General features: G+C 40.3%; 1 protein-coding gene and 1 long non-coding RNA gene across 15 annotated transcripts in view; one reads left to right on the plus strand and one right to left on the minus strand.

Annotated features, from left to right (window-relative positions):
- Positions 1-13,797, plus strand: part of KMT2C (lysine methyltransferase 2C) — a 197,994-nt gene that overhangs the window by 59,556 nt on the left and 124,641 nt on the right. For all 14 annotated transcript variants that reach the window (XM_055803570.1, XM_055803574.1, XM_055803575.1 and 11 more), the window contains one exon: positions 2,119-2,257. In XM_055803570.1, the coding sequence (XP_055659545.1) occupies positions 2,119-2,257 (139 nt within the window). The remainder of the gene's footprint in view (positions 1-2,118; positions 2,258-13,797) is intronic.
- Positions 9,913-12,746, minus strand: LOC106112717 (uncharacterized). The gene is made up of 3 exons (XR_001227171.3): positions 11,874-12,746; positions 11,420-11,727; positions 9,913-11,301 (listed from the first exon to the last, which is right to left on the minus strand). It is a non-coding gene; the product is annotated as an uncharacterized LOC106112717 (long non-coding RNA).

A 13,797-nucleotide genomic window follows, 5' to 3' on the forward strand; every position in this document is an offset into this window, starting at 1 on the left:
GGACTGTGTTTTGGGGTTTGTTTTTATTGATTTGACACCTGCCTGTCTCATGGGTGTTTATTTTTAAGCTCTTCATTGAGGTTGTAATTAGAAATTCAGGGGTTATTTGCACAAAAGTTATCCTTCGGATCCAATATACTTTGGAAACACAGTACAGATCATTATGAATGGCTCCACTGGACACTGCCTGTTGTGGGAATCCTCATCCAGGAACAATTGCAGAGATTGTTTGTTCAGATGTGCCAAAAACTAAGGGTGTGGGGTTTTGTTTTGTTTTCTGTATGGAGCCATTTACTATTACAAGGGATGTGTTCCCAACAGGATATTTATTTAGTGTCAAATGATTGTCCAGAGTTTTATTTTTTTTCAGGACAGGTTGGTGGAATGGTTTAACACAAGCCATTTGGCTTTCAGACAGGAATAATTTTTGGATGTTTCAGATGTCCAAAAACATTTCAGATGTATGTTACTGAGTAGCTTAACTGAAATAGGTGAAGGAGTTCCAGTTTACACTAGCTCAAATAAATATCCGGCACACCCAGTCATGAACAGGAATGGCTTACTCTTCCCCCTCCACCCCCCACCCCCCCTTAATTTTGTGTTTCTCTCAGTATGTTTTATATGCCTTCATTGGGGATTTAAAATGTTGTACATTGTCTTCCTAAATGAGTTCACTCCAGGTTAAAGAATATTTTTACTTCAACCTCTGTACATCAAATGAGAAAGATTTCCCCTTCTCCGTGTGCTGTAGTGGGCATATAATTTCAATATTACAGACAGAGCTGTGCCGTTTTACGTTCTGAGAATTTTCGTCTCTTTCATTGTTCTTATTTATAAGATTAAAGCTTGTAGCAGGTTTTTGTGCATGCTCACCCATGTGGCAGATTCTTCTGCCCATCCATTTCTCCACTTGAATCATTTATCTTTTGCAATATTTGATTATATCTTGACACGTTGTGTATCTTTGCTTAAATCTTCTGAATAATTTCTTGCTTGACTGTAGCTGGACTTCTTAAAAAGAGCTGTATGTATTGGCCTCTTAGCTCAAACCCACGTTCACTGGAAGGTTTAGGTGGCCTGCAGCCTGGGTGCATGTCCTTGGTCTAGCTCTGTTGTGGAGACAGGTGGCAGTCGTGGACACTGACAGGAGGAGGCACTAGTGTCTTAAGCTACCAAAGAACATCTGCAAAAGTCCTATGATTTTTATGTTAATTAAGTTTCAAAATCAAAGTATGGAGGAGTGCAGAAATTACAAAGCGTATTGCTCTAAAGCCTTCAGCCTTGTTCCTGTGTTCTGATGAACTTGGAGCCTCACATTGCTGGGTCCTCCTGGAAAATCCTGGATTCACTTAGTGCAAAGGAGGAAACCAAATGGGAAGAGGATTTAAGTTGTACAAACAGTGGCAATTTGGTGTTCCATGTTTCTGAGCAGAAACAAACTTTCTAGGCAAACAGTAGCATTGTCAGCTGTAGATGTATGTATTTCTGTCCTAAAAGGTAGTCTAAATAAAAACGAGGCTGCAAATGGTTTACATTCCTGCAGTTCAGAATGGCGTTTAAGGTGGCATAAACAGTGTCCTTCCTTCCTTCACCTCCTCAGCCCTGTGCTAGCATAGGGTTAGTGTAACCAGGAATGAGCTAGTGCGGGGAACTGGTCAAAGTTAAAGCTAATCTGGGAGGAAAAAAAAAAGATTTATTATGTCCCAGCTGAGAGTGCTCACCCTGATGTTTGTTAGGGATGACGGAGCAGGTGCACAAGACGAGATGTGGGGAGAATGAGAATGTCTGACGCTGCAACCTCGTATGAAAAGGTTGTCATTGAACAATGCTTCCCCTGCCCCATTGCTCATTACTTATTGAACACCTTTAGTTCACAGTGGTACACAGTGTAACAGAAAAAAAAAATTATAAGCATTCAATTTCATGTTTTAGCTAGAGGTGAAGGGTAATATTTTCCTACTTGCTTAATTTTGTTGTGTCTGCGAACATAGAGATGTGGGTTAATCTATCTATAAATAAAATGGATGTTTGCAGAACAAGGGAAAGCTTACAGATGTTTTTATAGTCTAAATAAATAAAATAGTAAATAAATAAATATGATTCTTATTTTTTAAACAGAAGTCAAAGAGCAGTCTGCAGAAGAGGATGCCCAAACGGAAGTGGACAGCACCAAGCAGCTAACACCAGTCCTTCAGCACTCAGTATCTGAGGAGTCTGCAAGCTCCACTGCCTCTGTGGGTGTGGAAGCTAAAACCAGGTTAGTGAGCCAGGCGGTGGGTGCTGAGCCGGGGCAGGGCTGGGAGCTGGGTAAAGCGGTGCAGAGTGCTCGGGGTGCACACTTGAGCCATGCTGCTGCTGCTTTGAAGTGCTGGCAACAGCAGCCTGCGCTTGAGACTGATGGTTTAACCGATGTTTAGGGAGGTGAGGGTGAAGAGCACGTTCCTTGGGTCGTTGTCCTCAGAAAACACTGGTAAACCCTTGAATTACAGCGTATTAGCTGTTTGACTTAAAACAGACATAAGTGATATGAGATAAAATGTGATTACTGAGGCTTTCCTAGTGTGAAAATGGCATATTTAGCAAATCCACATAAAGTTATTTCTGAAGTTTCAGTTTGGATGCCTGTATTTTCAGGAACAAAGTAAAACAAATCCCTTGTCATTTCTACTGTGTTCTTCCTTATTTCAGAATTTTTAACACAGAAAATAATGTTTGTAATTTTTTTTTAAGCTTTTTTATAGATTTCCTGAAAAGCAGTGCACAGTACTAATTACTTTATTTGAGGGAAACCAGAACGCAGTGTTGAAACAGTGTTGCAGAACTCTAGCAGAGCTGCTCTGTTGAAGCCCTCAGAACAGCTTTTAACCCAGTAGTGGGTCTCTTCTGCTGCAGAGATTGCTGTTAACAGTTACCAGAGAGTTACAGGTGTAATTACATTTTGACAGACTTAGAATCATTGTCATCATTTTACTTCCTTCTAATCCAACACAGAGCGTATTTTCCATGTGTAAAAAAATTACTTCATCTACTTGCTGCATATATAATTTTCATGTTTTACATGCTCACGAACTTTTTAGGTTCTGAGAGGTACTTCCCTTCTTGCAGAGGATTTTGGTTAAATAGATCTCATTTGTATATCGGAATGAAATACGCAAAAATTTCTGTTCTTAATGGAATTTTCCAAAGCTGTTATTAAATTAGTAGCTGTTAGTAAATCAGTAGAGCAGCTTGAACTGAACAGCTGTTTTGGTTCTTTATTTGACCTTGTTTTGGATCACTTGCAAAAGTTTTAGTGCTGTTTCATCTGCTTTCTATTCTTCTCAAGGTTACTTTCTTGCTGTTGTCATGAGTAGTTGAAGGCAGCATTTTCCCTAGACATAAACTTGCTTCTTAAAAGTTGGACAACAGTCTTCTTAAAAAAAATGCTGCATGGTTCAGAACCAGCTCTTATTTGCTCTCAATTTACTCTTCTTTCCAACTGAAAGTGTTGACTTCGATTAATCGAGATTGAAAGACTATTATGGGCTCCTTGCTCTGGCTGATCAAAGCATTAAAAAGCTAAGTACTATTAATTTTTAATTAAAATAACAATGATCAGACTGTGTCTCTGACGTTTTGGAAAGAAATGTATTAAGGAGATATGAAAGTAAATTGGGAGTCATAGGTTTTTCTGACCCCAGGTAATTTTTGTTCCAGACTTAGATCTAGAATTGGTGTTAGTTGCAGAACTTATTGATAACCTCATAACAAAAAAAAAAATTGGGAAAAAAATAGATCTCAGGATTTTTTGGCAATGTGTCTTGAAACCTATCAGAGGAAAGCCTCTTATGATCTGTGATTTTTGATCAGTCATCTGTAGCATTGTCTACAGTGTGCTGACACTGCCACTGTGTCACGCAGGGGTCGGAGGACTGGATGCTGGGTGGCTTGACTCCATTCTCTTAGGAGAAAATGCGACATGAAATAACACACACTGATGATGCTTGGCTGTGTATCGGTGGGAGGAATTGTATCAAGATTTAGGTTAAGGGGTGACTCCACAGAGACTTTAGACCTCTAACTTGGGGAAGAGTTTTGAAGCTGATTTCCAAATAAGTCATACTTATCAGCTTCATCTCGGTTTTTTTTGTTTTTTTTTTTGTAAGCGCTTCTGTTCTTAATCCAAATGGAAGTATTGAGATACTTAGAAATAACTTCAGGTATGTGAGACACAGGAGAATTATGGGAGTCTATTATAACAGTGCAGAAATTGCCTAGAACACAGAAAAGAACCAAAGCCTCCACCAGACGTAGATGCAGGTGTAGGTGGAGCTACTTTTGCATCACTTTTTTTCAGGGTTGAGTATAAGACAATTCTGGGTTTCTATCTTTGGCAGTGAAGATAAAGGAGTTAGAGAAGCACAGGACACAGGGCATACAATGAAAGTCTCTTACATAAAGTAATTAAATAATTTGTTACTGGAAAATAGTGATTTTTAACGTAGTGGAATATATCAGAACTAGGATGGGGATTTCAGTGGCTGAGAGATTAGCCAAAGCTTGGCTTGTGTGGTATTTTTCTTTGCATCCCTCCTAAGACTGAGGCTAAATAAGAAAATTCAAGAAAAAGGTGAAAGAGAAGATGGTTAATGTTGGAACCTATCTGAGGTGGGATATGGAAGTCCAAGAGAACTATTGACTGCAAATGGGGTTGGGGCAGGGAATTTAATAACAGATTTAGGATTACTGCTCAGAAATCAATGTGCTAAACCCCATTAAAATAAATAGTATCTGAGCCATACTGGGGTAGGGAGGCTGAAAGGGGTCAGGCGTGTGTGTGTGTGTGAGCTCAGAAGGAATGGGTGAATTATTGACCACATGTGGGGAGGGGCAATAACGTCAAACAAAGATAAACTATCGAGCCTGGCAGTGGTAAAAGTAATGCTGCCAGCTCTTATATATCATGAGCGTCACGGGTTTTGGAGCCTTTTTCCTTTGGTTCTTCCCTTTTTCTTTTTATAAGCCTTGTGAGAAGCTTCTGTCAGCCCAGGACTTATGGCTGAGTGGAATCCAGCTTCTTCGAAAGGAATCTGCTCCCATGGTTTGTGCTGCCTGCAGAGAGCAGGGGAAGTGCTGCCCATGAGGCAGGCAAGCAGCCAGAAATGGGCTGCGACTTGCAGCAGAGCCCACTTCTGCCTTCCTCCTCTGTTTCCCACATTATCAACTCCAGGCATTAAAAGCTAACGAGAATGGCCTAGAAACACAATTTCATAGAAGAACAAAACACCTTTTGATTCATTTTACTTTTCATGTACCATTCCTTTTGCCATAATGATGAAGACATACCATTCTTACGATAAGTAAGCAGAAGCTGAGGTTTTCACATAGGTTTTTTGATTTTGGTACTTTGGTCTGCTAAATATCTGCTCTTATGAGACTGTCACTGAAACTACAAAAAAACCCTTGGCAACACACCTTCCTGCTTTCCTGCTTCACTTGTAATTGGACAAAGCACGTTAATTTTCATTCCAGACCAATTGCACTATTCCCCCTTATTTGTTGCTGCTAAGATCAAATTCAGAGTCTGGAGGTGGAGGGCTTTATTCCATCAAAAAGAAGTGGTTGGTGAACATCTGTTGATTGTTTGAACAAAAAAAATGGTAAAAAAGTAGCAGTGAACTTCTTGGGCTTCATTCCTTATCTTTTTTTGTGTGTGTGTGTTTGTTTTTCTTGTTTTAATCTGCAAAGAGAGCACATTGCAAAACTTGAAGCATTCAGTAGTGCTCAGTGGAAAATGAAATAGTGGAGTGGCAGACAGATTAGATAATCTGGACAGAGTAACGGTGCAGTGATGGAAGGAGAAGCTAGATCTTCAGGCAGGAAGGACTTAGATAAAATATTTAATATTAAAATATGTTTAAAGCTGTTAAAGTTGTAAAGTCAAGCACAAATTTTAGGAGACAACAGTATTAAGATGATTTTGGAACTCTTAATTGTTTCTTTTTATGCAAGTGTATTGTGATACCGTTTGTAGCTTTACATAAACGTTTTTCTACAAGAATTCTTTCTGCAGAGGATGGACCCCATGCACAAAACAGGGCACTTGATATCATTGCAGAGTTTTGCCGTTACACTTCGAGATCTAGATCCATGTAGGCATTTACAGTATCTTCCTCTGAAGTCAATGACTGTCTTCTGAATCTGCAAAGTGGAGATAGCATTCCTTTGTGTTACAAAAATAAATTATTTAATAATAATGAAGTCATGTTTCAGTGTTATATTAAAGATGAGTCTAGCCCAGAATGAAATTACTCATTTGGCTTGCAGGGCACAGTTTTAATGTTGTCAGTAGGAAAAGACTTAAGACTACACACTGAAAAATGATTAAAAAGTTAAATATTTACTGGTTGTCCATCCTGTCTGTTCATGCATCGACTAGGGAAATTGTCTCAAGAAGAATTTTATGTTGGATCGTTGTTAAAACAACTCTACCTTAGATACACAGGGTAGGGAGGGACCTTTGGAAGTCATCTAGTTCACCTCCTTTTCCAAGGCAGATAGCTACAGCTGTCATTCCTGACAGAAGTTTGTGTAAACTGCTCTTAAATCTTCCAATCATAAAAACTCCTGATCATGCCTAACCAGTCCCTCCCAGTCTCTTTGTTTCTACTGTTGGAAATGGTAAACTTTCCTCACATCTAACCCATGCTCTCCTCATTTTGCGTTCATCCCATTAGTGCTCATACCATCTGCCAGGGATAACGGAGGATAGATTTGTGCCGAAGGCTCTCAGTTTGTTTCCCCAGCATGCTTTACTTCATAACAGAAATCCCAAATTTGTTCATACTTTCTTCATAAATGATGTTTTCTTAAGCTTTGAGTCTTCTCGCTGTTTTGAGTACTCTCCAGATGGTCTGCATCTTTCTTGAAGCTCAGAAGGCGTATTGCACAAACGGGGCCAAAGAAAGGCTTCACAGGCAACCTTCATCCTGCCTTTTTCCTAGGCTGAACAATTGACATTGTGACCATAATATGTTTAATGCTCTCATGTAGAATTTGCGCCTTGATTTGACACTCATGATCAATGACATTCATGATTGGACCTTTTAAGTTGCGTGGACATTTGCTCCTGGAATTAACGTTACGTAAGATGGTCCAAGCACAGAAACTATGCTATAGAAATGTCTCCTGCCTTGTGTGAGCAGGTGCTCCAGGTTTCTGGAGTCCCACTCAGCCTCTCACAGATGTTTTTAGGCAGTTCTGTCTCTCTCCCACCCTACTAGGGCTGCTTGTCTCCACCTGGGTCTGTGCTGCTGGCCTGCCAGTGCTGGGTAGCAAGCCTGACGCTGGCATATCAGGTCTGTTGAGTGGACAAGTTTTCTTTCCTCTGAGAGATGGCAGTCAGACAGATAGAAGCATCCCATGAGCAGGATTTCATGGCTGGCAGTCTCAAACCATGCTGTTACACAAGTGTCCCATCTAGATTAAGCTCAGAAGTGGATGGGATGCCTACTTTGTGTTAATTGCAGGCAATGGTAAGAGTCTGGGATCTGAAGTTCTGTTCCAGTGTTGAGTGAATACAACATTTTCTCTCATTTCTTCTGAATGTCACCTTTTCTGGTGTTTTTTTCACCTCCAGCTTTTTGTCAGACACTTGTCTTTTTTGTGTTGTTGATACATTGTCATATTCCCATTCTTTTTCCTTTTCTAATCTTAGTCTCTGTTCATCAGTTCTAATCATTGTTTCAGTGTCCACTCCGTGTGGTTTTCTTCTTGTTTTGGCTCTTCGCCTGATCTGCATTTTCTTTCCTTCCGTCTCTGGTGGCTCCCAGACAGGTATTTGTGACATGATATTTCTTCTCACCTCTTTCTCCATTTTCTTGTTAATTTTCCATGTCAGCTGAGGCTGTGTTCTCTTCCTGCTTCCTTGGGCTTTCCTTGTTATTCCCCACAGTCAGTTGTCCTGTTTCTCCATCACCTTCTGTTTCCTTTGCACAGCAAGCCCTCTGTTGTGCCCCGCCCATTCATCATTCCTTCATTTCCATTTCACAGCTGATAGAAAGTACAGGTGATTTAAATGGCAAACTCTGGAGTTACAGCTTCCCAAAGCTGTGGATGCAGAGTTGAGCCCTGTGAGTGTCCCTAACCTTTGTGGGAAGGATGGTCATTCGCTGAGTAAGGATGGTGTATGTGGAGTCTGCTTGCACACAGGGGCTGAGAGAGAATCGAGCATGCTTAGTGAAAAGAGAATTTTTGAGCTCGTAGCTTTGATGTGCTGAAGCTTTAATTGATCTACTCGGTGAGGTCAGAAGCACGTAGAGAAACAAACTTAGGCTAATTTCCATAGGGTTACGGAAAGCGTGTCTCTAACTTCAAAACTGAATGTAGTAGAACTTAAACATCAGAAAGCCTGATGAAAGATTTGGAGTAGCTTCCAGTTAAGTATTTTAGGACCCTTCAGACTATAAAAGAGATTGGAGGAGGAAGATAAGAAGCTGCAACATCGTATGTGGCATGGGGGGTGGGGGTGGCTGTATCCTGACTGTTCATTTTCCTTTAATGAAGAAACTGAGGGTGATAGAGTGAAACTTCTAAGGGTTAATTGCAAAATAAAGGGAGGTGATTCTTTGCACAGCATATAGCTGTCTAGAGTGACACTGAAATCCTTGCCAAAGGATGTTTGGGATTGATGAAAATTTATGTGAGGTCAAAAGCAGCCTAGGCAAGTTCATGAAAGAGAAACTGAGAACTACTGAATATATAGGAATCACAGCTGATACAGGGAGGCCCAGAACTGAAAGTACTGGGTCCTATGTTTGCCTTGATCTTCAGCATCCCCTGTGCATCTGCTTATCCTATTTCTAACACTGACCATACAGGACTGGATGAACCTTTAATCTGACCCAGCGTAGTTTTGTCTAAAGAGCCCCACTGTGCCCCACTGTGTTGTATCATCTCTTCTGTAAACGTACTTCCAAAGAAAAAATACAAAGTTCAAATTATGCAGAAAAGCATGCTTTTCCATTCACTAATGTGACTGAACAATTTTGAAACTTTCTTGAAAAACTGCTATTTAAAGCCAACTTGGTATCTTCAGGTTGTTAGACCCTACTTAGCGTTCATAAGAAGCTGCCTCCTAAGAGGTGCTGCCACCTCTGTGAAGTTTATGTGGTTTTGGTGTAATCTGTGTTGATTTGCCAACAGATTTGGCTTGAACAGACAATACCTTCTGGGCACAAAGGCACACCAAAGACAGAGGCCACAGTACGTTCTATTCTTTGGGTTTTATTGCTTAGGTTAAATCACCTCTCAAAATCGCGTTGTGTTACCTTTCAGGTATGCTCATAGTTGCATTCTATATGGGGTTTTTGTTTGAGAGTATGAGTCAGCTCAGATGGACATTGAAGAATGATTTCTAGGTGGCCTTGGAGTAGACCTCTAAATCCACTTTATTCAGCACTGGCATTCTGGTAACCCCTCCTGCATTTAGGGTATGTGAAATCATCACTGAGCTTTAAACATTTGTTTAAATTAAGGCTGACATATATTGATGGTGAATAAGAGCATATTTTCATATTTTTTAGATTTTAAAATGTCAGTTGAATGTGTTGTTTTGGTGGCGGTGTTTGGAGGGTAATGTTTTCTTTCTTTCAAATGAGAAGAGTATCATTAAGTTAATTATATGGCTGTAGAACTCCAACTGTGCTGGTTTGAAAAAATTGTAAAGCAATTACTGTCTAATGCAGTTTAATTGCTTTGTGCAAACTTAAAAGTTTTAAAATTCTTCACCCGAAGTTCATACGAACTCCCTCCTGCCCTCCTTTTTTTAATGGAATTGTGCTATGTAAGTTAAGTACTCATTCCAAAACCAACTCTGTGTAATAGTGAAATAGTGTCAAACCACTTCAAAATTTCAGGTTGTTCCATGATTCAGATTCCTATTGGAAGGAGAACAATTGCATGTCAAACACTTAAATATAGCTTGCAGCTGAGAACTTTTGCATCTTTCTTTTTGTGGTATCTCCATGTTGCAGTTCCCATCCTTCTCTGTCCTTAGTATCATTCCTTCAGAAGGGTGATTTATTGGGTTGCTAACCCTGTATCAATGTGAAGTTGTTATGTGTTGCTTAATGAGTTTTCTTTTGTTGCTTCCTTTCAAGCCTCTTCATTATTGAAGTCCAGATATTTACAAGATACTTAGATGAAGCTGAAAAGCTTAATTTAAACCCCTGAGTTTTAGAATAACTTCACCTCTGTGAATATCTCACATTAGAGCTCACACTGATGCAGACCCCTGGTGTTGTTTTAAGCCAGAAATCTTTTTTCACTTAAAATGCAGCTTACGGGTCTTCATTGGAATTTACATAAATGATACAATGGTGCATCTTTACCAAGGAGAAAAACAATTTACTCTAAATAACACAACATAAAATGAAGAGTGAAGGCAAAGTAGTTTGTGCATTAACACAACTTGGCATAGCTAAATAAATAATAGGTCCCCTGTAGCATTTAATTTAGCCTTTTAACATATGTTAAAACTACTAACAAGGTTAGCTGGAGAAGAATTCTCAAGGCCAGTTCTCATCAGTCTGCTTTGGTAATCAGTACAAATGATGCTCTGAAGTTCTGTTTTGCTCCCAAGTATTCCATTTCATTGTGCTGAGCTTTTTAGTTGTGAGAAGTAGATGTTAAAAACATTTCAAATTTCTGTAACAACTTCACTGATGCAACCCCAAGGTTTTATGCTTCTTAGTTTCACCTTTCACAAATGCTAGAGTGTGTGAAAAAGACATCCTGAAGGCATTTCCAGACACTGAGAAGAATTATTGCAGAATTCCTTTAAAAACAAATTCATTCACAGCAAAAATCAAATTATACCCTCCTCACCTTCTTTTTCAACCCAGAGCATTAATAAAATAGATCTTTATGCTTTCCAATTATTTAATTTTTTTGTTTTACTTCAGTGCAATCATTATTGTGGCAGTCATGATCATCTATAACTTTGTATTTAATGTTAAGGCAATGGTTATAGCTAGTGGATCTTACTGGAATTGCCATGCCTTGGGTTTTCTCAGATATAATCCATTGCATTTTCCTGTTGAAACAGCAACAACAACCTCTGCTTTTAATGAGATTAATTGAAAAGGTGAATGCACAGTAAAACTTCTGTGATAACTGGTGTCCCACAGTAGGCTGGGAGGGAATTGAGAAAAAGTAAGAGGAGAGCATCTCTTGAGCTGAATCCATGAGCATGTCTTTCTCCTGCTGTTGACAGCTTCTGTTCATCTCTGTTGGATGCTGGATCCCCCTGTGCATGTTCTCCTGAAAGAAAAGGGACCTTTTAACACCTCCCTGCAGAACAGGCAGCTGCAGGGTTGTCTTTAGTCTGCCTCCTTTACCATTTAGTACTAAAAGGGTTGTATAACTTCAAGTGTCTTACCGGTAGACGTGCTCAGCATAGGCCACTTGCTGTCTTCCTTGGCATTCAGCTGTACGGCGGATCCTGGAGACACAGAAGAAAGTTACTCTTGCAAAAATGGGCAAGGGAAATGTATTCCCCCAGCTGTGTACACGGATTTGCGGGCGGATGACAGTGCCCCATATCATTGCAGACCGAGGTATGAAAAATAGGCAGGAGAGTGAGAGGTCACAGCTGATACTGTTGAGGGTCCCACAGACTTGGGTGGACCAGTCTGAGGGTTTCCACCAGCTGCACAGCATGATACTCATGCAGACACAAGCGTAGATCTGCAAGATACAGAACAGTACATAAACAAAACTTGTTTACATAAATCAGTCTGCACATCTGCTTATTATCAAGGAGCCTTGGCTCACATAGGATACCCCAGTGCCATTTCCCAACGCAGAGGGATCGAGAGGGAGCTTCTACTTACTCTTAGGAGTATAACTACAGAGGCACTTGGTGGGCTTGAAATGTTGGTAATCCTGATGGTCGGCCTTAATTCTGTTACAAAAAGTCTGGGGGACTGTCAGTTTTACCTTAACTCTTTTGAATATTTTGCAAGGAAACCAGAAGATGTTTCTCCTTCTCTGGTTGTAATTTAATATTGCACAAGTAGTTGCCCAATACTGTATGTGTTGAAATGAACTCCTTTCAACGGGAAAGTCTGTGTGGCTGTATGTCATCGGCCAAGTAGAGGAAACTGTGACTGTTCTCCCTTCCTCCAGGATTAACTGGCTGGAGGGCATTTTGTTTTTCTTTGTTGGGATGTGGGCTGGGAAGGATTGTAGCATCTTAGATCCTTGTCAGGGGCTTGAGTAAATTCTGGGTGAGGAAGAGGTACTGACCAGACAACTCAATGAACTAAGAACTTGCAGAGGAAAATGGCTATGGCAGACTGCTGAGATCTACGTGTTTCTTGTTAGAAAGTGTTTCTTTCTAACATTTAAGTCTGGATTTCCTCTCATGGCTTCGTAGGAACAGAAATTAGCTTCAGACATTATTAGCCTTATTGCCTCTTACTGCCTCCCCTAAACCCAGTTGTATGTTTTGTTTGTTCTGAACATACTTCTTCCTCTGCATTAAAATATGTGTGCATACAGATGTATGAAATCCTCTGGGATGAGGTGAGCTATATAAGCGCCTACTGGTAATAAACCATCTGTGGAATGTTAAACTTAAGTTAAAAGGTAGCATTTGTTCTGGGAAAATGTAGGAATTAAGTTGAAATTACAGATAACAAATTTATATTTTTGTTTGGAGCATCATAGATATATCTTAAATGGAGTATTGGTGAGCTTTCTCTTTCTTTTTTTTCCTTATAAAAGGAAAAGGAAGCTTATAAAAAGATATGTGACACATCGTCTCTTGCTTGTTATCCCATTTTGAATTAGCCTGTTCTGAAAATATGGTAATTATGATAACAGATCTAGGGTTTGATCTTAAGAGTTGCCAGTATCTCAATTTCGTTATCTTCAATATGAGAGCTCTTCTTGCATCACAGATTTAGATCCTCTAATTGCATATTGACATATGGAAAGTAGATTGGTAAGTACTTTCTGCAATCCTAGATGATAGGAGTGAAAAACTCTACCTTCTGCCCATACAGACGTAACTTAAAATATTTACTGAGCACTTAAACCTAAAAGGCTAACGTGATGGAACTGGCCACTTTGTACTGCATGATGGATCAGCAGCGTGACATGTTAGGAAACAGAGGATCACTCTTGAGGCGGAGGGGTCTCTCTAGCGTGTCGATGCTAGGCAGGGAGTACGCAGCCGCTGGTTGTTTCCAGGTATTTGGGTGCCTGATACGTTTGAAGCCCCTCTGCTTACCCTCCCTGGAAAGCATGAAGCCTCCCCACACCCTTTTACAATCCCTCCCCTCTGTCTCAGCCCCAGTGTCTCTTGGCAGTGGCCTGGGAACATTCTGCTGCTCCTGTCTTTAACTTCTGCATCGGTGTACCCGCAGACGTTCAGCAAAGGGTTCCCCCAGCCCCCTCCCCACAGCGAGTGCTCGAGCGCTTGCTTCAGCTGCGGTCCCCAGCTTTGCTGGAGCAGGAGCAGTAGCACAAACCATATGATTCTTGACAGCTTCACAGCTGTCCGCACCACGCTGCAGAGTAGCTGTGAAACTCGCTGCTCCTGTTGTTTCACTTCACTCTGCCTGCAGAAAGCTACTGCTGGAAGTTGTGATATCGGAGCTGCCTTACAGGCTCTAGAAATATCTGCTTTAGCCCTGTATTCCTTTTTCAAATAATACCACTTTCAAAAGTTAGGTTATTTTTTTAAATTACTGTTGCGTATTTCTCTTTTATAAACCTTAACATGATTGCGTATTTGCTACAACTTCCCTT

This window comes from Falco peregrinus, chromosome 5 (genome assembly GCF_023634155.1).
Source record: "Falco peregrinus isolate bFalPer1 chromosome 5, bFalPer1.pri, whole genome shotgun sequence".
Lineage (NCBI taxonomy): Eukaryota > Metazoa > Chordata > Aves > Falconiformes > Falconidae > Falco > Falco peregrinus.